Below are 26,688 nucleotides of genomic sequence, written 5' to 3'. Positions count from 1 at the left end.
TACCAATTAACAATTCTATAATTCGTACCAAATCTGTATTTTGTACCCATTATGTATTTTTGTATATTGGTACATTGTACAGTGCCACGAAATATGTTAACCCTGTATAAATCAATAATAATAATAATAATAATAATACCATGTTCCTGTTCTTGTTGTGTCATATAGATTAGCTATGGGGCCACAAAGCATGTTTTAACCAACAGGCAAATATATCCATCTTTTTTTCAAACACTCCCCAGTTATCAGAACCAGAGTCTGGCAATTGTCAAGCTGCTCAAACACTTTCACTGGAGCTGGATTGGTGTTGTTGCTGATGACGATGATGCTGGTTGGGAACAGAGCTATGAGTTGAAGAAAATTGCTCCTGCATATGGAATCTGCATTGAGTTCAGTATGTATATTAATTCTGATACAAGAATCAGAATAGAAGAGAAAACATTTTCTGAAAAATGTGTGACTTTTCACAAATCAACTTCAAAAGTCATTGTTCTGTATACTATTTCACTGTCTTTGATGTATTTTATTAGGAAAGGCTGTGTTGATGTTTTTGGGAAAACTTTCATTTTACCGGCAGGTCCCACAGCTAATGTTGTAGAATCATCAAAAAATAAGGGATTTTTCTACGGAAGTCTAGCATTTTCTCCATCGCTGAAAGAGATCCCAAATTTGAAGACATTTTTAGAGGACGTAAGTCTTGCTAATCGCCCCAAAGATATTGTGCTTGAACATTTCCTTGCATTTTCCAAGAACTGCTTAACCTCAGATAACTTGTTAAATCATTTACTTGAAGAAGGGTATGATGTCCGCCTGCATCGCTGCAACAATACAACACAGATTAAAATATTAAGCCATCATCTGTCCTACGCTCAAGAATTTGGAACTGCATACCAAGTGTACAAAGCTACTCATGCCTTCGCACATTCTCTACATGAAATGCAGTTATACTTAGCTAGAACCACTGGAAATGACTACCTAAGAGGTCATAAACATATGCTTAAGGTAGTAAAGTCCATGCATTACTTGATTGCACTGCTGTGCTTTTATTAACTATGTTCAGCATGTGTTTAGTGTAAGCAAAAGCGGTAGCGACCCAGCACTGTCTTCAAAGTGAAGTTTCAAAAAATGTCTTTATTATTCATCATCAAATTATTATACTAGCCTGTATGGTCTACATTTATGGAACTGTTTGATGATGAATAATAAAGAAATCTTTTGAAACTACACTTTGAATACTGATGATCGTAATCTGCTAATTACAATTACGCAAAATTGTGCATACATTTTTTACAATTACGTCTATACGTAATTAGGATTTGGACATTCAACTGATTTTATGTAATCCATTTGCAATTTTGCATAATTTTTGTGTAATTTAGTGCTGATTTAAGAGGTTAATAGCAAGGCCCCTATAAATGAAATACCAAAATTGTTAAATTACCTATATTTAAGAGAAGGGTGGGAACAAGGCAAAAAAAAACATTTTTCAAAAAGATAGTATAAATTGCTCAAAAAAGGAAACCTAAAGTTGATTAGGAACAATAAACTGAATGGTACTAATTATCGATATAAGAAAACTTTTCATGCATCCTGCCAACAATAAATATGAAAAGCAACAAAAAGGAGAATTGGCTCTTGGGTGCATGAAAATCAATAAATAACTTTATTAGTGAATTAATACAAAAAACCTAAAACTAAATCTATACACAACACCATCATATATAAATTATTAAAATATGTTGCAACTCCGCCAAAAATGCCACTAAAGACTCTGGATCCCTATAATGACTACGGGGCTGCAGTCCCCAGAAAAAATCATCAAAAAAATTATTTTCACTGGATATTTAGCTGGTGAGGAAGGCATGCATGAGGGCATAATGAACACATTCCTCCATCTTTGGTTTTGATGTCAAAATTCATGAGATTCATGCAGATGTGCCCCCCACTCGCAGGGGCTATTATAGCAACAATGGATATATGATGATTCAAATAAACTTTGGACCAGATATTAGGAGTTGATCATGCTTTTAGTGACCACAACACTATACCCCCCACTCGCAGGGGCAAAGGATGGAAGAATAGTTAGTGAAGCAAGCAAGCTGTCAACATGCTGTTAGTTGATGGTAGAGCTTCAAACATCTGATGGATTCTTATATGCACAGCATGACATAAAGCCCATGATAACATCAGCATCTGTAGCAAAATGCAAAGGCAAGCAGTGGGTATCAGCAAAAGTCCAATGCTAGGAATCCGCCAATAATGAATAAGAAACAGCAGCCCAGTATATAGATGCAGTAATAAAACTGATTCTTGCAAATGGCATAAAGTTCCAAGGTTTTAAATTGAGGTCCGGCCCTGAATTGATAGTTCATACATGCAGTTTGAATAGTTACCAATCCAGCTAACGTGGCAATGTCCAGGTATGGTAGTGGAAGGAGAGTCCCAGATGGCAGAATGGCGGAGCTAGCTCGCTGTGAGGTAGCCTGACATGTTTCGCCGTTTCCTAACGGCCTTTTCGAAGGCGGACAGCGGGGAGCGTATTGCTAGGGCGCCATGACGGCGTTCTTATACTGACCGTGCTTATCTCTGTCCCCGGCCACGCCTCCCGAGTATCCCCACGTGAGCGCTCGGCGTATGGACGCGGAGACGCCCAGACGCACGTCACTGGAGCGCAGTTGCGCTCCATCACAGCAAGGTCGGAAGAACCATCGTCCGGCGTATGCCCACTGTGACGTGCGCGAATGGGGAGAGCGCAGGGCGTAGGGGGGTGGAAAATCAAAATATCATACATAATCAAAAAACAATAGTGTAACTTAAATATACCTAAAGCAATGACAGCCAGGGCAGCAAATCAAGGTTGAAACCACAATGTGTTTAAACGGTAGCTGCTATGGGCTGTAAGAAAAAAGCATCATGTAAATATATCAGATGAAAAATAGAGCGCATGAGCAACCGTGAATGTAGATAACTAGTGGACATGTATTCACACCATGTCCACAACACTAAATGGGCAGTATAAATGTGACAGCGGGGAAGAAATTGGGGAGATCAATTCCCCATACAGACAGGCGGAGTGAAGAACGCCCAGATGTGGATATTAAGAGCAGGGGGGGGGGGGGGAGGGGGAGAGATGATTGGGCAGAAGGCAACTGGGGGATTTAGTTCATCAAAAAGCCTAGTTAGGGAGGAAGACCCGGTAGTTAATGTTGTCATTGAGACCCTTATCTTTTGTGGCTCCAAGATTAAAAATCCACCGGGACTCTAATTGAAGTAAAGCTCTATCAACATTCCCCCCCTAGGATGCCGATGTACTACATCGAGTCCTATAAATTCAACATAATGGGCATCGCCCCGATGTTCGAGGTGAACATGACGGGAGATTGGGGATTTGAAGTTACAACACGTAATATCTCCTACATAATCCTTAATTCTTTCTTTTAGAGCACGAGAAGTTTTTCCAATATAGAAACAGCCACATCTACAATAAAGCAGATAAATGACCGCAGGGGTATTGCAGTTGACATAATGTTGCAAATACCACCTGCGGCCATTAGGTAGAACTACCGATTTCCCAATTTGTAAATATTGGCAATAAGCACAGCCGCCACAGCTGTATGTGCCCTTCACTTTGCAATGACTACCAGGTCCCTTTTTCCCCCAGAAATGGCTTGTAGAGAGCAAATCCCTCAGTGTTTTACTGCGTCTATACGTAATCTGAGGTTTACAAGGAACAAATTCATTGATAGTATTATCCTTGGTGAGGATATGCCAGTGTCGCTGGAGAATACTATCCACCTCTCGATTTTGGTCATTATATCGCGTAATTAAACGGGTTTCTTTAAAATCTGTTGTGATCTTGGGCTTCTTTTGTAATAGATCAAGACGGTTGGTTGATTTGGCTCGCTTATATGCTTTTTTGAGCCAACGATCTTTATAGCCTCTTTCTTTGAATCGGGACCGCAGCAATTTGGCTTCCTTCTCAAATGTAGTATCGTCGGTACAATTCCGCCGGACACGTAAATATTGTCCAGTCGGTATGCCGCGTATAGTATGTGATGGATGCGCACTATTTGCATGTAAATAGGCATTGGATGCTGTGGACTTACGATAAATCTGGGTGGATAGATAGCCTTCCCCATCAACACTGACAATAAGATCCAGAAAGGAGATTGAGCTGCGGTGACTCTCCACAGTAAATCTCAGGTTCCAATCATTGTGGTTCAAAGTTATAATAAATTCATCCAGTAGATCTTTGCCACCGGTCCAAAACATCAGCACATCGTCTATGTACCTATGCCACGAAACAATGTGGCAAAAGTACATGACGAGGGCATCGTTGCCAAATAGATGGCGTTCCCACTCCCCCAGGTACAGGTTGGCCAAGGAGGGGGCACATGTGGTCCCCATGGCCGCCCCCTGCACCTGGAGGTAGTGGGCACCATCAAAGGTGAAAATGTTATTCTGAAGAATAAATCGCAAACAATCCAAGAGAAATTGATTATGCGGTATTTCCACAACATCCATTTCACCTAAAAATCTACCTACAGCATCAACTCCCTTCTCCTGTGGTATGCTGGAATACAGGGCCTCCACATCCAGGGTCACCAGCAAAGCATTTGTAGGTAACTGCAATCCCTCCAAAAGAGTAAGGAGGTGCAGTGTATCTTGCACATATGAAGGTAACCGATGAACGTGTGGTTGCAAGTGTCTATCAACATAGACACTTACTTTTTCAGTAAGGGACCCATTGCCAGAAACAATGGGTCGTCCCGGGGTCCTAGACAGATTCTTATGTACTTTGAGTAGCGCATAGAACGTCGGTGTAATGGGGTTCTCAACTTTCAATAAACTACCAACTTCAGCAGTGATGACTCCATCACTTACAGCCGTATCGATAAGATCAAATAAACTTCTTTGATTAGTGATGACCCTGGATGCAGAGACCCTGCAGTACCACTCCCTATTCTTGAGAATTTTCTGGCACATGTATGTATATTGCTCAGATCTCATAATGACAACGTTCCCCCCCTTGTCCGAAGGTTTCATAATTATATCTCTATTTTCGCGCAGTTCATTTAGCGCTTGGTACTCTCACGACGATAAATTAGGCGTTTGATTTTTTTCAATCCACAACTTACGAATGTCATCCTCTACCAAGGAAACAAACGAACAAATACTCGGACATAAGGAGAAGGGGGGAACGAGGTCGAGCGAGACCTGAACTGTTGATTGATGGAATCACTCACAGCTCTCTCCCCCAAACTGAATCTAAACAAATTGTCCTCACCGATGTGTTCACTTTCCTCACTTAATTTCACCAGATCCATTAAGGCTCTGTAATCCTGGTTGGACCAATCTTTCCAATCGGAGATAGTGCCTCCTAAGGGAGAATTTTCCCTCCTTTTATGCAACATTTTTAGCACAATTTTGCGTGCAAAAAGATGTAAATCTTTTACAAATTCGAACCTGTCCAAGGTACTGTTAGGACAAAAACCCAAACCCTTGGCCAAAAGATCAATCGTACATCTTAAAAATTCAAAACCTGATATATTAATGACTTGCATGTTATTCATATTTTTGGATGGATTTGGAGTTAAAGTGGTGGCTATGTTGGCATTGTCTGTCTCCCGACCTCCTCCAAAAAACAGGAGGAGGACGATTGGGAACCAGAGACGCCACATGCCCCACCCTCCAAATCACTCTCTTCTTCTTGTGAAATATTGGCTGATAAATATTTATTAATAGGGCCCCTTCGAGATTTTACTTTCTTCTCTTTGTTTTTTTGGGATTTACTTTTGATTTTAGATGTTCCTTGAGACCCTTTCGTGACCTTAATGGTCGATCTAGTAGCTGGACGTTGGGGGATGCCCAGATTATGCCCAGTGGAAGAGACTGATGTATCACTCTCACGTCCTACCGATGAGTCCGAGTTCTCTGTAATACTGGAGTCCTCGGGAACGTCCCCAGGAGGTTCAATGGGAGGCTTTTCGGGGGGGGGGGGGGGGTGACGATTAGGAACGGGCTTCTTGCCTCTAGGGGGCACTTTGCCCCACCTATAAGCGTAACCAAACTTATAAGCTGCTTTATCTCTTTCCAGCTTATTTTCTTTCCGAGTCAACAAATCCTTATTGTACTTCTCAATATGCAGCTTAAGGTTCTTATTTCTAGTCAAAAATAATGGATGTTCAGTAAACGAACTTAAAGATTCTAGAATCACTTCAATTTTTTTGTCAATTTCTGTCAAATCAGTCTCCTCCAACTCCTGCATCAATCCAAGCATCACCTTGGAACAATGTTCAAAATTATCTTCCCATTTTTGTTTGAAATTTTCTGGTAATGGTTTTTTAAAAGGAAAGATTTGAATACGAAGCCACAGGGGAGCTTTTCCCTCCTGCAAATAATTATCATTGAATTTAATATTCCACCATGTTCTACTTTTCTGCTCATACAATTTTTCCAGCTTTCAAAAGCTAGAATTAATCAGCTGTTCAGCATTCCGTGCCCCCCTGTCTCGTGCACATTCCTCCCCCACCTGCTGTAAAATTTCATCCCACTGTAACATGGCCCAAAAGGTTCAGCGGCTGTTAACTACATGCACTCTATTCAATCCCTCAACCTAGGTTTCCCAGAGGCTAATTACCTCATATATATATATATAGTATAAATTGCTCAAAAAAGGAAACCTAAAGTTGATTAGGAACAATAAACAGAATGGTACTAATTATCGATATAAGAAAACTTTTCATGCATCCTGCCAACAATAAATATGAAAAGCAACAAAAAGGAGAATTGGCTCTTGGGTGCATGAAAATCAATAAATAACTTTATTAGTGAATTAATACAAAAAACCTCCTTGGCCAACCTGTACCTGGGGGAGTGGGAACGCCATCTATTTGGCAACGATGCCCTCGTCATGTACCTGTGCCACATTGTTTCGTGGCATAGGTACATAGACGATGTGCTGATGTTTTGGACCGGTGGCAAAGATCTACTGGATGAATTTATTATAACTTTGAACCACAATGATTGGAACCTGAGATTTACTGTGGAGAGTCACCGGAGCTCAATCTCCTTTCTGGATCTTATTGTCAGTGTTGATGGGGAAGGCTATCTATCCACCCAGATTTATCGTAAGTCCACAGCATTCAATGCCTATTTACATGCAAATAGTGCGCATCCATCACATACTATACGCGGCATACCGACCGGACAATATTTACGTGTCCGGCAGAATTGTACCGACGATACTACATTTGAGAAGGAAGCTAAATTGCTGCGGTCCCGATTCAAAGAAAGAGGCTATAAAGATCGTTGGCTCAAAAAAGCATATAAGCGAGCCAAATCAACCAACCGTCTTGATCTATTACAAAAGAAGCCCAAGATCACAACAGATTTTAAAGAAACCCGTTTAATTACGCGATATAATGACCAAAATCGAGAGGTGGATAGTATTCTCCAGCGACACTGGCATATCCTCACCAAGGATAATACTATCAATGAATTTGTTCCTTGTAAACCTCAGATTACGTATAGACGCAGTAAAACACTGAGGGATTTGCTCTCTACAAGCCATTTCTGGGGGGAAAAGGGACCTGGTAGTCATTGCAAAGTGAAGGGCACATACAGCTGTGGCGGCTGTGCTTATTGCCAATATTTACAAATTGGGAAATCGGTAGTTCTACCTAATGGCCGCAGGTGGTATTTGCAACATTATGCCAACTGCAATACCCCTGCGGTCATTTATCTGCTTTATTGTAGATGTGGCTGTTTCTATATTGGAAAAACTCCTCGTGCTCTAAAAGAAAGAATTAAGGACCATGTAGGAGATATTACGTGTTGTAACTTCAAATCCCCAATCTCCCGTCATGTTCACCTCGAACATCGGGGCGATGCCCATTATGTTGAATTTATAGGACTCGATGTAGTACATCGGCATCCTAGGGGGGGGAATGTTGATAGAGCTTTACTTCAATTAGAGTCCCGGTGGATTTTTAATCTTGGAGCCACAAAAGATAAGGGTCTCAATGACAACATTAACTACCGGGTCTTCCTCCCGAACTAGGCTTTTTGATGAACTAAATCCCCCAGTTGCCTTCTGCCCAATCATCTTTCCCCCTTCCCCCCCCCCCCCCTGCTCTTAATATCCACATCTGGGCGTTCTTCACTCCGCCTGTCTGTATGGGGAATTGATCTCCCCAATTTCTTCCCCGCTGTCACATTTATACTGCCCATTTAGTGTTGTGGACATGGTGTGAATACATGTCCACTAGTTATCTACATTCACGGTTGCTCATGCGCTCTATTTTTCATCTGATATATTTACATGATGCTTTTTTCTTACAGCCATAGCAGCTACCGTTTAAACACATTGTGGTTTCAACCTTGATTTGCTGCCCTGGCTGTCATTGCTTTAGGTATATTTAAGTTACACTATTGTTTTTTGATTATGTATGATATTTTGATTTTCCACCCCCCTACGCCCTGCGCTCTCCCCATTCGCGCACGTCACAGTGGGCATACGCCGGACGATGGTTCTTCCGGCCTTGCTGTGATGGAGCGCAACTGCGCTCCAGTGACGTGCGTCTGGGCATCTCCGCGTCCATACGCCGAGCGCTCACGTGGGGATACTCGGGAGGCGTGGCCGGGGACCGAGATAAGCACGGTCAGTATAAGAACGCCGTCATGACGCCCTAGCAATACGCTCCCCGCTGTCCGCCTTCGAAAAGGCCGTTAGGAAACGGCGAAACATGTCAGGCTAGCTCACAGCGAGCTAGCTCCGCCATTCTGCCATCTGGGACTCTCCTTCCACTACCATACCTGGACTTTGCCACGTTAGCTGGATTGGTAACTATTCAAACTGCATGCATGAACTATCAATTCAGGGCCGGACCTCAATTTAAAACCTTGGAACTTTATGCCATTTGCAAGAATCAGTTTTATTACTGCATCTATATACTGGGCTGCTGTTTATTATTCATTATTGGCGGATTCCTAGCATTGGACTTTTGCTGATACCCACTGCTTGCCTTTGCATTGCTTTTTGCATTTTGCTACAGATGCTGATGTTATCATGGGCTTTATATCATGCTGTGCATATAAGAATCCATCAGATGTTTGAAGCTCTACCATCAACTAACAGCATGTTGACAGCTTGCTTGCTTCACTAACTATTCTTCCATCCTTTGCCCCTGCGAGTGGGGGGTATAGTGTTGTGGTCACTAACAGCATGATCAACTCCTAATATCTGGTCCAAAGTTTATTTGAATCATCATATATCCATTGTTGCTATAATAGCCCTTGCGAGTGGGGGGCACATCTGCATGAATCTCATGAATTTTGACATCAAAACCAAAGATGGAGGAATGTGTTCATTATGCCCTCATGCATGCCTTCCTCACCAGCTAAATATCCAGTGAAAAGGATTTTTTTTTATGATTTTTTCTGGGGACTGCAGCCCCGTAGTCATTATAGGGATCCAGAGTCTTTCGTGGCATTTTTGGCGGAGTTGCAACATATTTTAATAATTTATATATGATGGTGTTGTGTATAGATTTAGTTTTAGGTTTTTTTGTATTAATTCACTAATAAAGTTATTTATTGATTTTCATGCACCCAAGAGCCAATTCTCCTTTTTGTTGCTTTTCATTTTTCAAAAAGACCTTGTAGTTTTAATTTCAAAATTAATTACAATTTTTACCCAAATTTCGCATTACTATTTCGCAGCATAATTGCGAATTACAATGCAAAATTATGATTATGTGACATTGAAATTTGTGCTTATCACTAACTAACTAACTTACTAGACGGTGCTGGGTCTCTATCACTGTTACTGCTACAATCAGTGACCTCATTGGGTACAAGAGGTTTGACCTACTTTCACATCTCATGTTTAACTGGTAGGTGCTGCCTTCCCTTTACTGGGTTAAGTGTAATACATACAATTAATGGAAGGAATAGGCTGCTCAACTTAGTGCAGCATTGTGGCAACAGCTGGTAACTTAGGGGGTTAAGCCATACCCACATAAATATCCTAGGCTAAAACAACCTATGTATGCAGACCTAAATATATAGAGACCCAGGTAAACTTGGCTTCAAAGTTCATGAAATACTTGTGTGGTGGGTCCCGGGAATCATTAAGTAAGGGATTGTCTGTTGGGGTGAAGTATGGTGGGGAATTTGTGGGACTTGCCCCACTACAGTAGCTGTGAAGGCCTGGAATGAACGCCAAACATGGTGGCTAAGGAAAAGGTAAGACTGTGTGAAGTTGCCGGTTTTTCATCACCAGCCTACTTAGTTGGTGGATCAAGGAATGCTGGCTCAATAAAGCATAAACCAGGATGGACCAAAAACTAGCATGGCCACCTTGCAGTGGAACTAAAATTCCAAAGACTAAGGAAAGGAACCCCTACAGAAAATCAGTGTGCCTTGGAGCTTTAGGTGGCAGGCCCACCACCTGGATCAGGTGTTGAAGGCTAATAACCAATACACCTTCAATAAAATTATTACTGTAATTAAAAATTACACTTATTTCTATTTTCATCCGATTTTTCTATTATATTATCCAGGCCGCCATATTAAAGAAAGACTGCAGTGACATAAAGTAGAATATAGTAATTCAGGATACCCACTTTTACATTAATTACCTTGGTGTCAGCATCAGTAACACTACTTATTACTATATATTGTTGTATTATTTTATGTAGCCCCACCCTCCCAGTGATGATTAGCCTAGGCTATGATGTCACAAAGCCTTCTACTCCTGGTGCACTCTGGGAGACCAGGTGTTGTTTCTGCTCACTTCACAACGCACTAACATTTTAAAGTGACGCACCTTGACAGCAGTAAAAATGTCACCAACTGTTATTGATGAATAAATTAAGAATGTAAGTCAGAGTGAGAAAAAACATTGACTAAATCATTTATAAATGAATATTGTACAAAATAAGAAATTGTCTTAATTAAGCTATTCAGTAAAGTTCCTCTTTAACTTAAAACACTTACACTGCATTTATTTATTTTTTACTTTTACAGCACTTTTTAAAAATAATTAATTTTCAGGATCCTGTTGGTGAAGAAGTTTATTTTAATGAGAGAGGGGAAATGGTCACACATTACAGCATACAAAATTTTGCCCTTTCAGCAAGTAATACATTCTGTTTCAAAACAGTTGGACATTTAAACACCTCACTGTGTGAACAACAGGAATTAATGATCAACAACCCCCTGAGCTGGAAGCATGGTGTGGTTAGTATGTTTATTTATTGCTTGGTATCTTTCATTATTGATTAAAACATCATCTACAGTATGCAATGTATGCTCTGTCCTTTCAGTAGGTATGTTTTCCTATACAGGTAGTCTCCGACTTACGAACGACCCACCGATACGAATGACATGGATTCTTTGTTTCCATGGGAACAAGTAAAAAAAAAAACATTTTTCAAATTGGACTTGTAGGTTTTGAGAAAATCGATTTAAAAGAATCAAAGAAAAAATGGCTTTTAAACTTGTATAAACAGGTACAAAGGGCAGAGGTGACAGAGAGGGGGACACTGGAAGCACAGGGGGGGGGGGGGGGCACAGAGGAGGTACAGGGGACAGAAATGGCACAATGTTATGACTTAAGAACAGATTCAGGTTAAGAACGAACCTATAGTCTATCTCTTCATTAACCGGGGACTACCTGTACAGGTCTGTGTTTAAGAGCAGGTTAGGAGGCATTCATGTCAGCTTTGACTGATTTTCAAGGGTGTAGAATTTCGCATCTGTTGGCAACAAGACTTCAGTTTTTGAAAGTCTACCTCAATGGAAAAAAAATACTTGAGCAAGTGTAGAATGTGGTTAGAATTTCAATTGGTCATGTGTAGCAGAATTAATGGAGAAATGTGACCCAGAGCCAGATTATACACAAAGCAACATAGATAGTTCCCTAGGGCCTATTGGATTTACAGGACCCCTAGGCACCTACTTGAACTCTGTCCCCCACTTCCTTTTACCAAAAAATCCACTTAGGAAGTCATGGGGGGCCTAACAAACTGTCTTGTCTAGGGGTCCCAAGTCATCTTAATATATCTCTGATGTGGCCAGTTTGAACAGGTGATAAATTAGCTGGTCAGGATTGTGTAAAATTTCTGTTCATGCTACACATGCAACATAGCTCTTTTATTTCATTGCTTGTTGGCCTTTTCTTACTGTTTATATTCAAATAGACACTTTTTATGGACATCCATAACATTAGTATTAACTTAGGTGGTCTGAGGATCAAGAAATGAGGGTCAACAGTAATAATTTTTTACACCATTTAAAAAAGGCTTCATATTTTTATCTCCTGTCTCTCCTAACATTTGAGAAATATACACAATACCTTTCTGGACAGGATATAGGAAAATGCCCATAAGAGGTGCTACCCTCTTCTACTCTAACTAAAACTGTTTTTTGATGAGAGGTGAGTGGGGGGGGGGGGGGGGGAGTGATTATTGATAGTGGTTTGTATACTGTTTAAATTTTCTCTAGTGATCAATGACTAAATTCCTAGTACAAGTATGAATAGTCCCTAACAAGAATGAGAAGAAGATGGTTGGAGGTAGCACTCACTAGAGGTGCTTGAGATTACTATTAACAGTTTATTAGGTAATTTGTATCATAATATAGTCCTCATGCTATGTTTTTTTTTTTTCAATCTCAAAAAGTTTTGTACAGTTAAAAAAAACAAAAACACAACTTTCCCCACCAGTCCTCAAAAAATCACATAACAAATTGGTAAAATAGAACAACGATTTCTATGTAAAACACAGTGGCCTCTATTCTCATTACACCTTTCATTTGAAAGAGTTGTATCAACAATACAATTTAACAAAATATCAAATAAGCATAACATGATATAAACTATATAAAGGCATCCAAGTACAGTATTGAGAATATCATAAACACATGGACATTACATCAAGCCTCTCTGCAGGAGATTGTAGGAGAACATATTGTGACTTACAGATACTTCAGAGTCATATACAAAGTGATAGAATATGAGGACAAGGCATAGACCTAAGTGTCGGAAATGCAATTAAACAAAAAGGTGGTAAACTATGCTGAGCATAATCAGCAACCCCAATGGTTGCAAAGGATTGTGGAAGGAGGTGCATAAAGTCATCAGACTCTTTCAACTCAATCCAGCTGAACCATAACTCAACAAAGTTCTCCATGGTGGTATTGTCACAGGGAACTAGATGTTCCATATGAAAAGTTTGTTTATTGCAACTGTCCATAAAGTGAGGGTGGGGAGATTTTGCCCCCGTGCATTTCCCACTCCAATGCGCTCCTGCAGGATTTTTCAAGAGCCACCCCAACTCTCTGGAACTCCCTTCCACTGCCCATCAAACTTGCCCCCTCCTTCAACACATTCAAGCAAGTTCTCAAAATCCATCTCTTTTAAGATGTCCTACCCACCCGCTACCACACAGAAACACTCTACTGATGACTTATTCTACAGCCCTACTTAGTGTGTCCACCTCCCCTCCCCTTAGATTGTAAGCCTTTGGCAGGGGCCTCCCTTCCCTAGTGAATTCTACATGATCGTGTGCCCCATCATTGTGCTCATTTCCTATGACCGGCCGCCTCGTAATTGTATTACTGGGCCTTTCTAACCAGCCTAAATAGCATGATTATGTATTTTGTACCCTGTTTGCCTTGTATAGCTTTGTACCATGTTATTGTTACGTCTTTGTATCACTGTATGTATTTATTGGCCAGCACTGCGTAATATGCTGGCACTTTATAAATACAATAAATAATAATAATAATTTTCATAATTAAGCTATGACAGTCCTAGCAGCAGACCCAAAGTCTCTCAGGAGTGATTTTTTGGGGTTTACAGATGGAGCCTGGGTACATAAACCACAGCTGGAGTAAGCTTGTAGGTAGTATGCAAGACTTTCTGAGTGATAACATGCCTTATGCCAACTCTCTGTAATAAAGATCTCTTGATAGCTCTCTCCTAACTACTGCATCAGTATGGTGATCCAGGTAAAGAGTTATCCCTAAGTGTCTCATAGACCAGTGAAACAACATGTTCAGGCTTTTGTGACTACATACAGAGAGACTTAAAATCTGTTAAAGTTCTGGTATAAGTCTCTATCAAACAAAGGTCCGAAAGGAAGCAACCAATTGCCAACAGAAAAGGAGAAACCTCTGGGAGCAAAAGAGTGTAGGCAGGGGTGGGACAGATGTGACGTAGTTGGGGCCATGCCTCCCTTTCCCAAAATCTTTTTGCTTGTCAGGCCAGGGGGAAAGAGGGGTTACCAAAAAAGGACACGGGGTCCATTATGCGTTTCAGTTTAGATAAACATCTGTCCCAGATGGCAATGACTTCCTGAGAGGGGAACAGCAGATTCACACTATTTCTATGGTATTCTATAGAGATTAATTGGATGCATTTGAGAGAGAGACAACTCTTCTATAGATGATTTCAGTTTAAGGGTGTTCTGAGTACATATCCTCAACAATTTTCAAAAGGCCGCTACCTAATGATAAAACCAGGCCATTTTTTAGCTTAAAATTACTTACCTCCCTAAATAAAGAACACTCTCTTAGAATCTAGTAGATTGAGAGCATAGGACGCGTGACATACGTGAGCAGATAATCCTCATATAACGATAACTTATGGTGTACAGACAGGGTCTGTGATCCCATTATAAGCGAATTGGATTGTAAAGCTATTGCAAAGTGTTCCATCACTAGGGCACATAACAATGGTGACAGAGGACAGCCCTGCCAGGTCCCGTTAGTGATAGAGAAAGAATCAGAGAATAAACCATTTACTGTAACTTTTGCATAGGGTCTGAAATAAAATGCCGATAAACCGATCTCCCAACCCTATTTGTTGCAGCGAAAGGCATAGGAAGGACTGATTTACGTGATGTAATGCCTTCTCTGCGTCACACGAGAGAAGGCACGTTGAGGTCTTTTGTGCATATGTGAAGAGATGTATGGTTCGATTGACATTCATTTTAGCCTCCCTATGGAAAATAAATTCCACCTGGTCCCCATGTATCAGGGATGGCATGAGGGGTTGAAGTCTAAGAGAAAGAAATTTAGCATTAGTCATAAAATCAACATTGATCAGGGAGATCAGCCTATAGTTGCCAGACCTAGAAGGATCTTTCCCTCTTTTATGTATGAGCAGGAAATGAGCTTCAAGAGATTGCACTGGGTAAGGAAGGTCTTGCGGAGATGACGTTGTACACCTAAACCTCAAAGGCTGTTGGTAATTTACGACAATAGTTTTAGACTGACAGTGAACCTGTGTGGGCTTGGGTTTTTCCTGTTAGGCACCAATTTAATTTGGATCTCTTGTGCAGTAATGAGTCATCCAGTTCTGAACTGACCCAGGTGGTAACACTGGGAGAGCAGTTTTATTTATATACTCTCTGACCTTGTCCACTAACATGAAACCCTACAGGGCATCCTTTTTCCTCTGAATATTATATAAATTCGAAAAGAAGGACTGAAATGAGGTAGCGATCTCTGAGGGACGATGTGTCAAAGTCCCTTCCTCAAAAACGGAAGTACCAGGATTTTGAGATGAGCAGGGGCAAAGCCTCCCACACTTGTCCCCAAACTCATAGTGAAGTTTATGGCATCTGTCTCTGAATGTTACATACTTCTGATCTATGCTTGAATTAAATAAAGGACCATATCTCTACAGTAATGTTCAGAAGTGTTTTTTAACTGTGAGCAGGATGAATAGCTTAAAATTATTTTATATAATTTTTTAAAGAAAGTAAAAATAGTTTACTAAAAGACTGTAGAATTACTTCATTAACCCCTTAAGGACCACATGCTTTACCCCCAGCCCCCCCGGTGACGAGGCGATTTTTTCAAATTAGGGCTCTGCAGCTTTAGCCACTTCCCTACCACAGGTTTTTTCCACTTCAAGACCAGAGCAATTTTCACATAACGCACCTCCCATTCATTCGCCAATAACTTTATGACTAAACTGAAACGATCTATGTATTATTTTTTGCGGGACAAACTAGGCTTTCTTTGGGCTATACTTTTTTACTAAGAATTATTTTATTATATATGCATTTTACAGGGAAGAAGAATAGAAAAATTGCAAAATTCATCATTTCTTAGTTTTCAGCCATTGTAGTTTAAAAAAAAAAGTGCTATTGTAGGTAAAACAGTCACATTTTATCTGCCCATTTGTCCTGTTAATTACAATACTTAAATTGCGTCCCTAGTACAACGTATGGCAATAATATTTTATTTGGAAACAAAGGTGTATTTTTTCAGTTTAGTGGGTTTTTATACTATAAACATAATTATAGGCTTTTATTTACAAAAGCAACATTAATATATCGACATGACATACATATTTAAAAAGTCCCTAAGGTAACTATTTATGTAGGGTTTTTTTTAATGTTGTAATTTTTTTATTTTTTTATTTACAAGTTTTATTTTGGTAACTATGGGTCAGGGGTGGAAGGGGTTTAACAATAGTAAATATTTAAATAAATGTTTGAATGTAAGAGTGTATTATGGTATATTGGGGTGTATATGGTTGTATTTTACTTTTTGGCCACAAGATGGCACTACACTTAGCTCACTGTCTGCTGTTTACAGCAGATAGGAACGAAACTGTTTGTAACAGTTTCCTTGGGGTTATGAATGAGAGATGCTCTCTCTCCCATTCATATCGGCACGGGGATCAGGGCTGAGAATGGATTATTCTCATGCTCTGAACACAAAAGAACAGGGATGCGGCGGAAACGGCGCTGGAATCGCGATTGGGGGCGGTGAGTAAACAGTGCGTATATATACGCCCCTGATCTGCTAGAGGTAAACACAGGGGCAGGGCCGGGCCGAGGCATAGGCTGGAGAGGCTCCAGCCTCAGGGCGCAGTGTAGGAGGGGGTACACAATTCATTCAGCTGTCATTCCTAATTGTGTTTGAAGCAGAAAGAAATAAGAAAAGGAGATACATGGAAGTGACTACAAGCCAGATAACTAGAGATTAAGGTGTTGGGGGCCCTGGGGTGCCTCTTAGTCTAATAGCAATCAGTGTGTGACGGCTGGGGTGGAGGGTTGGAGGGGCACACTTTGGTGTCTCAGCGTTGGGTGCTGGAGGACCTTGTCCCGGCTCTGCACAGGGGCGTATATATACGTAGCAGAAGTCTGGAATTGGTTAATGACTTGCTACAGAGCCCCACACAACAGTGCACACAAATGATTACCCGTCTCCCCTTTTTCTGCCTACCAACAGAGTGGGCTCTGATCACTGCTGTTTTTTTTTTAATAAATGTATTTATTTTTTAAATAATAATGACTACCGAGTGGCGTGGCTGTCCCCAGTACAGCGCTGCTGTAGATTGCAGCGATGTACAGTGTAAATAGATTGTGGTTTCACCATCTTACAGTCTCCTAGTGGCGATCCTAGCGGATTGCCAGAGATTGTGATATGCATGCAATCCCCAGCAAAACACGCCCCCCAGGACTTGACGCCAATTGACGCGGTCCTGGAGGAGCCGCCACATTCACGCCAATCGGCGTGACGCGGTTGTAAAGTAGTTACAGAAAACACTAAAAAAAACCCAACCAAACAAAAAAAACCCTTTTTATTTTAAAAACAAACATTTTTTGTAGGAAGCTTCAACCTCTATATTGAACTTCACAACGTAGCAACCCACAGGGACAGCACCCTAGTATTGATACTTAGGGTTGTGCCGGTGCCTTGCCTCAACCGGATTGCTCTAACGGCTCTGGTACAGTCAATTGCCGCCTTTCTTGTAAGTTTGCCTCAACCTCTAAATTAAGCCTTATTTAACTATCTAGTTGTAAGCCTGATATGGTATTAGTAACCCATTGATAAAACTTTATTGGGTGTGAAAGCTGAACAACATACAAAATAAATGGGATACAGATGGGGACATCAAACTTGGAGGAACTTGGAGAAGGACTTAGGAGTACTCATTGACAACAAGTTAAATAATCATATTCAATGCCAAGCCGCTGCAGCTAAAGCTAATACAATTTTGGGATGCATTAAAAGGGAAATTAAAACTTGAGATGCTAGCATAATATTGCCCGTTTAACTCTTTAGTAAGGCCACATCTGGAATATAGAATTTAGTTCTGGGCACCACATTACAGGAAATATATTGCAGATGCACCTAAGTACCTCTCTAGTATGGCCACATCTGGAATATGGAATTCAGTTCTGGGCACCACATTACAAGAAAGATATTGCAGTTTTAGAGCAGGTGCAGAGACAAGCAACAAAATTGATACGTGGGATGGAAGGTCTCACTTACCAAGAAAGGTTAGATAAACTGGGTTTATTTAGTCTAGAGAAAAGATGCCTTAGAGGGGATCTAATTAACATGTATAAATACATCAGAGGGCAATATTAAAGCTAGGTGGATAAGCTTTTCATCCCTAGGCCTTCACAAAGGACTAGAGGACATGATCTGCGCATGGAGGAAAAACGTTTTAGCCATTAATTTAGGAAAGGGTTCTTTACAGTAAGAGTGATTAAGATGTGGAATGCATTGCCACAGGAAGTAGTTATGGCAAATTCTATATCTACATTTAAAGGATGCTTAGATGCTCTCCTTGCGTTGAAAGACATCCATGGCTACAATTACTAGGTAATGCCTAATGATGTTGATCCAGGGATTTTCTCTGATTGCTATCTGGAGTCGGGAAGGAATTTTTCCCTTTTGGGGTAATTGGACTATGCCTTGTAAGGGTTTTTTGCCTTCCTCTGGATCAACAGGGATATGTGAGAGTGCAGACGGGTGTTGTAATTTTTTTTCTGGTTGAACTCGATGGATGGATGTCTTTTTTCAACCCAAATAACTATGTAACTATGTAACAGAGGGAATTAAAAGGATACCGAGGGACCTAATAGACTATTGGGTGCTGGAGGAAGCCCTAGGTAAGTAAAACACAACTTTTTCCCTTTGTCTCAGGTTTACTATAAGTAATGACATAGTGTAGTAAGTCTTGTGTTGTTGCTAATCTGTGGTTGTATGTACCTTATTTAAGGCCTGTAAAGGGGAAAACAATTTTTTAATTAGGTCTCATATTGCAGACATGACTGAAAAAAGTAAGTCATTTTCTGCTGACTGTGTGTATATTTATACTGTATATATTTATGTGGTGGTGGGGTCTTCAGGAATTGTAGTGCTACGGGGCTACAGTGCAAACCGCTATGCCTCTGTGCTGCACTGCACACTATCAATATGTAATGTCTGCACCTCCACATACTGTATCACACATATTATTTTTTAAATGTTACTGTATATTTTTGTATTATTATTTTTGTTGCAGATTCCCACTTCTGCTTGTTCTGAGGATTGCCCTAAAGGATATAGAAGATCTCTAAGAAAAGGACTTCACCCATGTTGTTTTGACTGTATTCAGTGTTCAGATGGAGAAATATCTAATGAAACAGGTAAATCAGCTAAAGCAGCATACGTGAAATTTTGAAAACTATTTTTCAAATTAAATTTTGCAGGTTAACCCCCAACAAGGTCCCAACATATATGTATGATCATTTTGCCCTCCCCATGCTTATTATCACTTCTGGTTCTGACCCATCCTATCAGCCTTCCTAAATAAAGCATGTTATTTTTAAGTACTAAAGGTGTTACAGATAGCAACCAACAGTAATAATAATAATAATAATAATAACAACTACATCGTAATTAAGTTACAAAGTAATAACAGATCATGCTTATAGCTAACTAGCTGATGGCCCGGTGTTGCCCGGGTATGTATTTGGCTGGAGTTGGCTCCGCCCACTTTTGCTAACCCTAACACACAATTACCCAATGACCTTGTTTGTGAGCTTTGCGGTCTTTGGCATCGATAAACAAACATCCAAACTTTCACATTTATAATATTAGTAGGATGTTACAGAAATTGTCTAGCATGTTAAATTGTGTACTTTGATTTTATTTGTTGGGCGCTGTATAATTGGTATGAATAAGATGCATGACTTTACATTTTTTTTTAATTAAATGCTGAAAAATGTAAAGTTATGCATATTGTTTGTGCCAGTGGTATAGCAAAATTCTACAAAATAAACGGGATACAGATGGGGGCATAAATGCAGACATCAAACCAACAAGCGTTGATTTTGGTAATATCTTTTATGACTAACTGTACATGTTTTTTTTTGCAAGCTTTGGAAACGTTAAATTCTTCATGCATTATACAGATCTGGGTCAAAACTGTACCATACTTCACTTGCTTCAGATGGGGGCATCAAATTTGGAAGGTACTTAGGAGCACTGGTTGACAACAAGTCAAGTAACCATATTTAATGCCAAGCAGCTGAGGCTAAAGCAAATAATAATTTGGGATGCATTAAAAGGGAAATGCAATCTTGCTACAAAAGAAGACAATTGTTTTCTGCTTTTGCAGGCCAATATTGTACTTTGCTGGGTTCAGACAATCTTTAAACCACAACTGTAACCTCCTCAAATAAGTTACTCACCTAAGTGGAGGGAAAAATTCTGGATCCCTAAGAGCCTTCCCGTTCCACTCTGCACTCCCATGTTCCACCTACAGGGCTCCTGTTCCAGCCTCCGACTTAAATGTTGAAGAGGCCTTCGGCGTTCCTTGGAAGCCATGGAAGTACTTGGGTCTCTGAGTACTTCCGAAGACAAGCAGCTCCACACTGCACATGTGAAAGCATAAATGCAGTTGGATGTGAAGGAGAGTCTGGTGGTGGAACAAGGGGATGCCCAGAGGAACGGGAAGGCTCAAAGGGATACAGAGCCTTTCCTCCTCTTAGATCAGTATCTAATTTTTAGTTGTTTTTTTTTGTTTTTGTTTTAGGAGGCTACAGTTGATCTTTAATTATTTGTTTTTGCTGCTTATAGTTTCCTAAACAAGCAAGGATATTTGTATTACCTACAGAGATCTAGATTGTTCTCTTTTCTTTCAGTCCACTTCTATTTGCTAATAAATAAGTTAAAATTAAATAAATAAATATATAAAACTCTTTTGGGGCTTGTTTTTCCCAGATAAAGCATCATGTGTGAAGTGTCCAGAAGACCAGTGGCCAAATGATGAGAATCAGTGTGCTTTAAAACCAGTCGAATTCCTGTCCTACCAGACTGACAGAATTTCCATTGTTATAGCAATCGTCACTGCATTATTCTTTGTTAAAACATCAATTATCTTGACTATGTTCATTTTGTACCGAGACACGCCAGTCATCAAAGCTAACAATCAAAACTTGAGCTTCCTCTTACTGGTCTCCATCATGTTGAGCTTCCTCTGTGTGTTTTTTTTTATTGGTCGCCCAGTGCAGGCCACCTGTATGGCTCGACACACCTTATATGGTACTCTCTTCTCAGTTGCTATTTCTTCCATTTTGGCCAAGACTGTCATGGTCTACGCAGCCTTTAAAGCTACTAAGCCTGGAAGTTCCTGGAGGAAGGTCATAGGTGTAAAAATTACTAACTGCGTTGTTCTTAACTGTTCATTTATTCAGGTTTTAATTAGTGTGATCTGGCTATCTAGTTCACCTCCATTCCCAGAAAATAATATTGACTCATACCCTGGAAAGATGGTCATTCAGTGTAATGAAGGGTCTATGTTGGCCCTTTATATTCTTCTAGGTTATTTGGGACTTCTAGCATCTGTCACTTTTGTTGCCGGTTTCTTGGCCCGAAATTTACCAGATAGCTTCAATGAAGCCAAATACATCACTTTCGGCATGCTGGTGTTCTGCAGTGTGTGGATCACTTTTATCCCAGCTTATATGAGTGCTACAGGAAAGAGTGCTGTGCTAGTAGAGATATTTGCCATACTATCTTCTAGTGTTGGAATACTCGGGCTGATATTTTTGCCTAAATGTTACATTCTTATCATGAGACCAGATTTAAATGTAAAAGACATTTTATTAAAGCATGCCCACTAAAATAAATACATTAATTTCATTGTAATTAGTGAATAAATGCTTTACATTTAAATCCCTTTCTTCATTCCTTTGGGTTCCTTTTCATCTCTCTATTTTCTTTGACTTTTAACCTCCCTGGTGTTCAATTTCCCCAGGGCTTCTGTGCAAATGTATTTCAATTAATTTCAAATATTTTTCAAGCATTGTTTTAGTACTTACTTTTTATAATATTAAATTGAATACAGGTTATTGTATTGAATTCAATGCAAAACAAAAATAAGTTTGTTGCCAGATGTTGATGACGCTATGTGACTCTGGTTTTAGCCAGCTATAGGTGTCCCAGCATAGATTAGCCAGCTATAGGTGCCCAAGTATAGGTTAGTCAGCTATAGTTTCCTCAGTATAGGTTAGCCAGTTATAGTTGCCTCAGTATAGGTTAGCCAGCTATAGGTGCCCAAGTGTAGGTTAGCCAGCTATAGTTGCCCTAGTATAGGTTATCCAGCTATAGTTGCCCTAATATAGGTTAGGCAGCTATAATTGCACTAGTATAGGTTAGCTACCTATAGTTGCCTCAGTATAGGTGTCATGTATAGGTGTCCCAGTATAGGTTAGCCAGCTATAGGTGCCCAAGTGTAGGTTAGTCAGCTATAGTTGCCTCAGTATAGGTTAGAAATTTCGCGCAATTAGTGTAATTACGTTTATGGCCGTAAGTACATAATCGTAATGAAGAAGGATTTCGCGAAATTTCGCGTAAGCGTAATTTTTCGCGTAATTTTCGCATTGCACCGTTTATTACGAAATTAATGCGTATGGTCATGCTCCCGAAGCGGAAAAGTTGACGCATGTATCAATGTTAGGTAGCCGCCGACTTTAAGGGTTAATAGCAAAGCCCCCTTAAATGCTAAGAGCCTCAGATTTGGAGAATATATTAAGGAGATCAGGAGGAATAAGAGGAAAAAAATTTTTTTCAAAAAGACCTTATAGTTTTTGAGAAAATCGATGTTAAACTTTCAAAGTAAAAATGTATACATTTAAAAACCCGCCGACTTTAACGGTTAATAGCAAAGCCTGCTTAAAGTTTAGGTACACCAAATTCCCAGGGTATATTAAGGGGAACAGTGGGAATAAGAGGAAAATTTTTTTTTCAAAAAGACCTTATAGTTTTTGAGAAAATCGATTTTTAAGTTTCAAGGGCGAAAATGTCTTTTAAATGCAGAAAATGTCAGTTTTTTTTGCACAGGTAACAATAGTGTATTATTTTCATAGATTCCCCCAAGTGGGAAGAGTTTTACTTACTTCGTTCTGAGTGTGGGAAATATAAAAAAAAAACGACGTGGGGTCCCTCCTCCCAGACCTCTTTAACCCCTTGTCCCCCATGCAGGCTGGGATAGCCAGAATGCGGAGCACCGGCCGCGTGGGGCTCCGCACCCTGACTATACCAGCCCGCATGGTCCATGGATTGGGGGGTCTCGGAAGGGGAGGGGCAGCCAAGCTTTCCCCTCCCCCTCCGAGCCCTTGTCCAATCCAAGGACAAGGGGCTCTTCTCCACCTCCGATGGGCGGTGGAGGTGGAGGCCGCGATTTCCTGGGGGGGAGGTTCATGGTGGAATCTGGGAGTCCCCTTTAAAAAGGGGTCCCCCAGATGCCCACCCCCCCTCCCAGGAGAAATGAGTATAGAGGTACTTGTACCCCTTACCCATTTCCTTTAAGAGTTAAAAGTAAATAAACACACAAACACTTAGAAAAAGTATTTTAACTGAACAAAAAACATAACCACGAAAAAAGTCCTTTAATATTCTTAATTAACCATTAATACTTACCTGTCCCTTTAAATAAATGATCCCTCGAAATAGCCTCGGAAATGTTCTATCAGTTACAATGTAACAAAGTTATTACAATGTAACAACTTTGTTACATTGTAACTACGCCGCACCCGACGCCACTCGCCGCTCAGCCGCCGCATACGCGTCCGTGCAGGACGCTAAGTCCCCGCAGCTCCCGCTGTCCACCCCGCCCACATCTGTCACCCGCATGTCACCCACATGTGGGTGACATGTGGGTGACATGTGGGAGAGGCGGGGAGGGCAGCGGAGCCGGCGGGGACTTAGCGTCCTGCACGGACCCGACAGAGCTCTGAGCTATATAGCTCAGAGCTCTCTAAAGCATCTTTGTATTTGGGCTCCAAGGAGCCCCATTGGTCCTTAGCAGACCAATGGGGTTCCTTCAAATCAGAAGGAACCTCATTGGTCTGCTAAGGACCAATGGGGCTCCTTGGAGCCCAAATACAAAGATGCTTTCGAGAGCTCTGCGCTATAGCTCAGAGCTCTGTCGGGTCCTGCAGCACAGACGCGGAGGCGGCGGCGGCGGTGAGTGACGTCGGGTGCGGCGTAGTTACAATGTAACAAAGTTGTTACATTGTAATAACTTTGTTACATTGTAACTGATAGAACATTTCCGAGGATATTGCGTGGGATCATTTATTTAAAGGGACAGGTAAGTATTAATGGTTAATTAAGAATATTAAAGGACTTTTTTCGTGGTTATGTTTTTTGTTCAATTAAAATACTTTTTCTATGTGTTTGTGTGTTTATTTACTTTTAACTCTTAAAGGAAATGGGTAAGGGGTACAAGTACCTCTATACTCATTTCTCCTGGGAGGGGGGGTGGGCATCTGGGGGACCCCTTTTTAAAGGGGACTCCCAGATTCCACCATGAACCCCCCACCCAGGAAATCGCGGCCTCCACCTCCACCGCCCATCGGAGGTGGAGAAGAGCCCCTTGTCCTTGGATTGGACAAGGGCTCGGAGGGGGAGGGGAAAGCTTGGCTGCCCCTCCCCTTCCGAGACCCCCCAATCCATGGACCATGCGGGCTGGTATAGTCAGGGTGCGGAGCCCCACGCGGCCGGTGCTCCGCATTCTGGCTATCCCAGCCTGCATGGGGGACAAGGGGTTAAAGAGGTCTGGGAGGGGGGACCCCACGTCGTTTTTTTTTTATATTTCCCACACTCAGAACGAAGTAAGTAAAACTCTTCCCACTTGGGGGAATCTATGAAAATAATACACTATTGTTACCTGTGCAAAAAAAACTGACATTTTCCGCATTTAAAAGACATTTTTGCCCTTGAAACTTAAAAATCGATTTTCTCAAAAACTATAAGGTCTTTTTGAAAAAATTTTTTTTCCTCTTATTCCCACTGATCCCCTTAATATACCCTAGGAATTTGGTGTTCCTAAACTTTAAGCAGGCTTTGCTATTAACCGTTAAAGTCGGCGGGTTTTTAAATGTATACATTTTTACTTTGAAACTTTAACATCGATTTTCTCAAAAACTATAAGGTCTTTTTGAAAAAAAAATTTTCCCTCTTATTCCTCCTGATCTCCTTAATATATTCTTCAAATTTGAGGCTCTTAGCATTTAAGGGGGCTTTGCTATTAACCCTTAAAGTCGGCGGCTTTTTTATATTATACGGAGCGTTACGGTTTAACGCGAAATTACGGTAGCGTTTAATGCGAAATTACGGCATGAACGAAACGCGAAATTTCGCGTTGAAAATTACGCTTACGGTATTTTCAATTACGATTTTAATGGCAATTTCGCTACGCTAATTTCGCATCGTAATCGCAAATTTCGCATGCGTAATTATAGTAATGCGAAATTACGAAAATTTCAGCTCAACTCTAGTGCCCCAGTATAGGTTAGCCAGTTATAAGTGCCCCAGTATAGGTTAGCCAGCTTTAGTTGGCCAAGTGTAGGTTAGCCAGCTATTGCTGCCCCAGTATAGGTTATTCAGCTATACTTGCCCCAGTATAGGTTATCCAGCTATACTTGCCCCAGTAGAGTTTAGCTAGCTATAGTTGCCCCAGTATAGGCTAGCCAGCTATAGTTGCCCTAGTATAGATTAGCCAGTTATAGTTTCCCCAGTATAGATTAGGCAGCTATAGTTGCCCCAGTATACGTTAACCAGCTTTAAGTGCTCCAGTGTAGCCCGCTATAGGTGCCCCCACCCTCCCTGCAGATCCCCCGACAGTGCTGTGAGTAGAACATGAGGAGTATCATCATGGCTCTCTCCAGCCATTATTGCACATCATCCTCTGCTGTACAGCTCTGGGCTACTTGAAGGAGACAAAAGGAAACCGAGGACCCAATATAGTGTAGTATCTCAGTGACAATTAGTCAGGTGTACAACAAAGTAATGGTTATACTCACAAACGTGGGTCGCCACAAAGGCAACCACTGGATAAGCGGGCGGGGAGAATTATAACCTGACCCCTCTCAGGTTTAAGAAGTCGCTCTCTGTAGACAGGAAGGAATAGGGATACACCCCTCCACCCAGGGTGGACTAGACAATTTGTAAAGCAGTAACACAGAGGCGCCAAGTAGAGTAAAATCAATTGTTTAAAAGGGGGAAGTTGGTGAATTCACCTCCCTCGTAGAAATAAAGACCATATTTTCAGTTTGCATACCGTTTGGATACTTGCTATGTTTTATGTGTTTTTATTTTTTCTTGACATCTTAAACCTGTTGCGTAGTATTGTTTTGCATTGTCACTTTCATTACATAGCATTAGCACTTTTGCAGGAATTATTGACATTTGCAATGTATCTAGGCCAACATTGTTGCGTATAAATATTTTGCATTATATTACTATTACCTGTATACTGTTGCATTTGTGGGTGCTTGTGTTAAGTGTTCCTCTGGCAACCCATTTTCCCCTCTGTTTCCCTCCCCCAGTACCCTCCAAAAATGTTTGCCTGATGAAGCGGGATTGTGACCCGTGAAA

The 26,688-nt window shown here is 40.8% G+C and overlaps 1 protein-coding gene across 1 annotated transcript; it reads left to right on the top strand.

Moving 5' to 3' along the window:
* Positions 1 to 10,230: 10,230 nt before the first annotated feature.
* Positions 10,231 to 21,929, top strand: LOC137553340 (vomeronasal type-2 receptor 26-like). Its single transcript, XM_068271449.1, has 3 exons — positions 10,231 to 10,248; positions 19,325 to 19,448; positions 21,028 to 21,929. The coding sequence occupies exons 1-3, from the start codon at positions 10,231 to 10,233 to the stop codon at positions 21,927 to 21,929; spliced, it is 1,044 nt and encodes a 347-aa protein (XP_068127550.1).
* Positions 21,930 to 26,688: the final 4,759 nt, after the last annotated feature.

Source organism: Hyperolius riggenbachi, chromosome 1 (assembly GCF_040937935.1).
Source record: "Hyperolius riggenbachi isolate aHypRig1 chromosome 1, aHypRig1.pri, whole genome shotgun sequence".
NCBI classification, from domain to species: domain Eukaryota; kingdom Metazoa; phylum Chordata; class Amphibia; order Anura; family Hyperoliidae; genus Hyperolius; species Hyperolius riggenbachi.
This window is presented reverse-complemented; position numbering and strand designations above follow the sequence as displayed.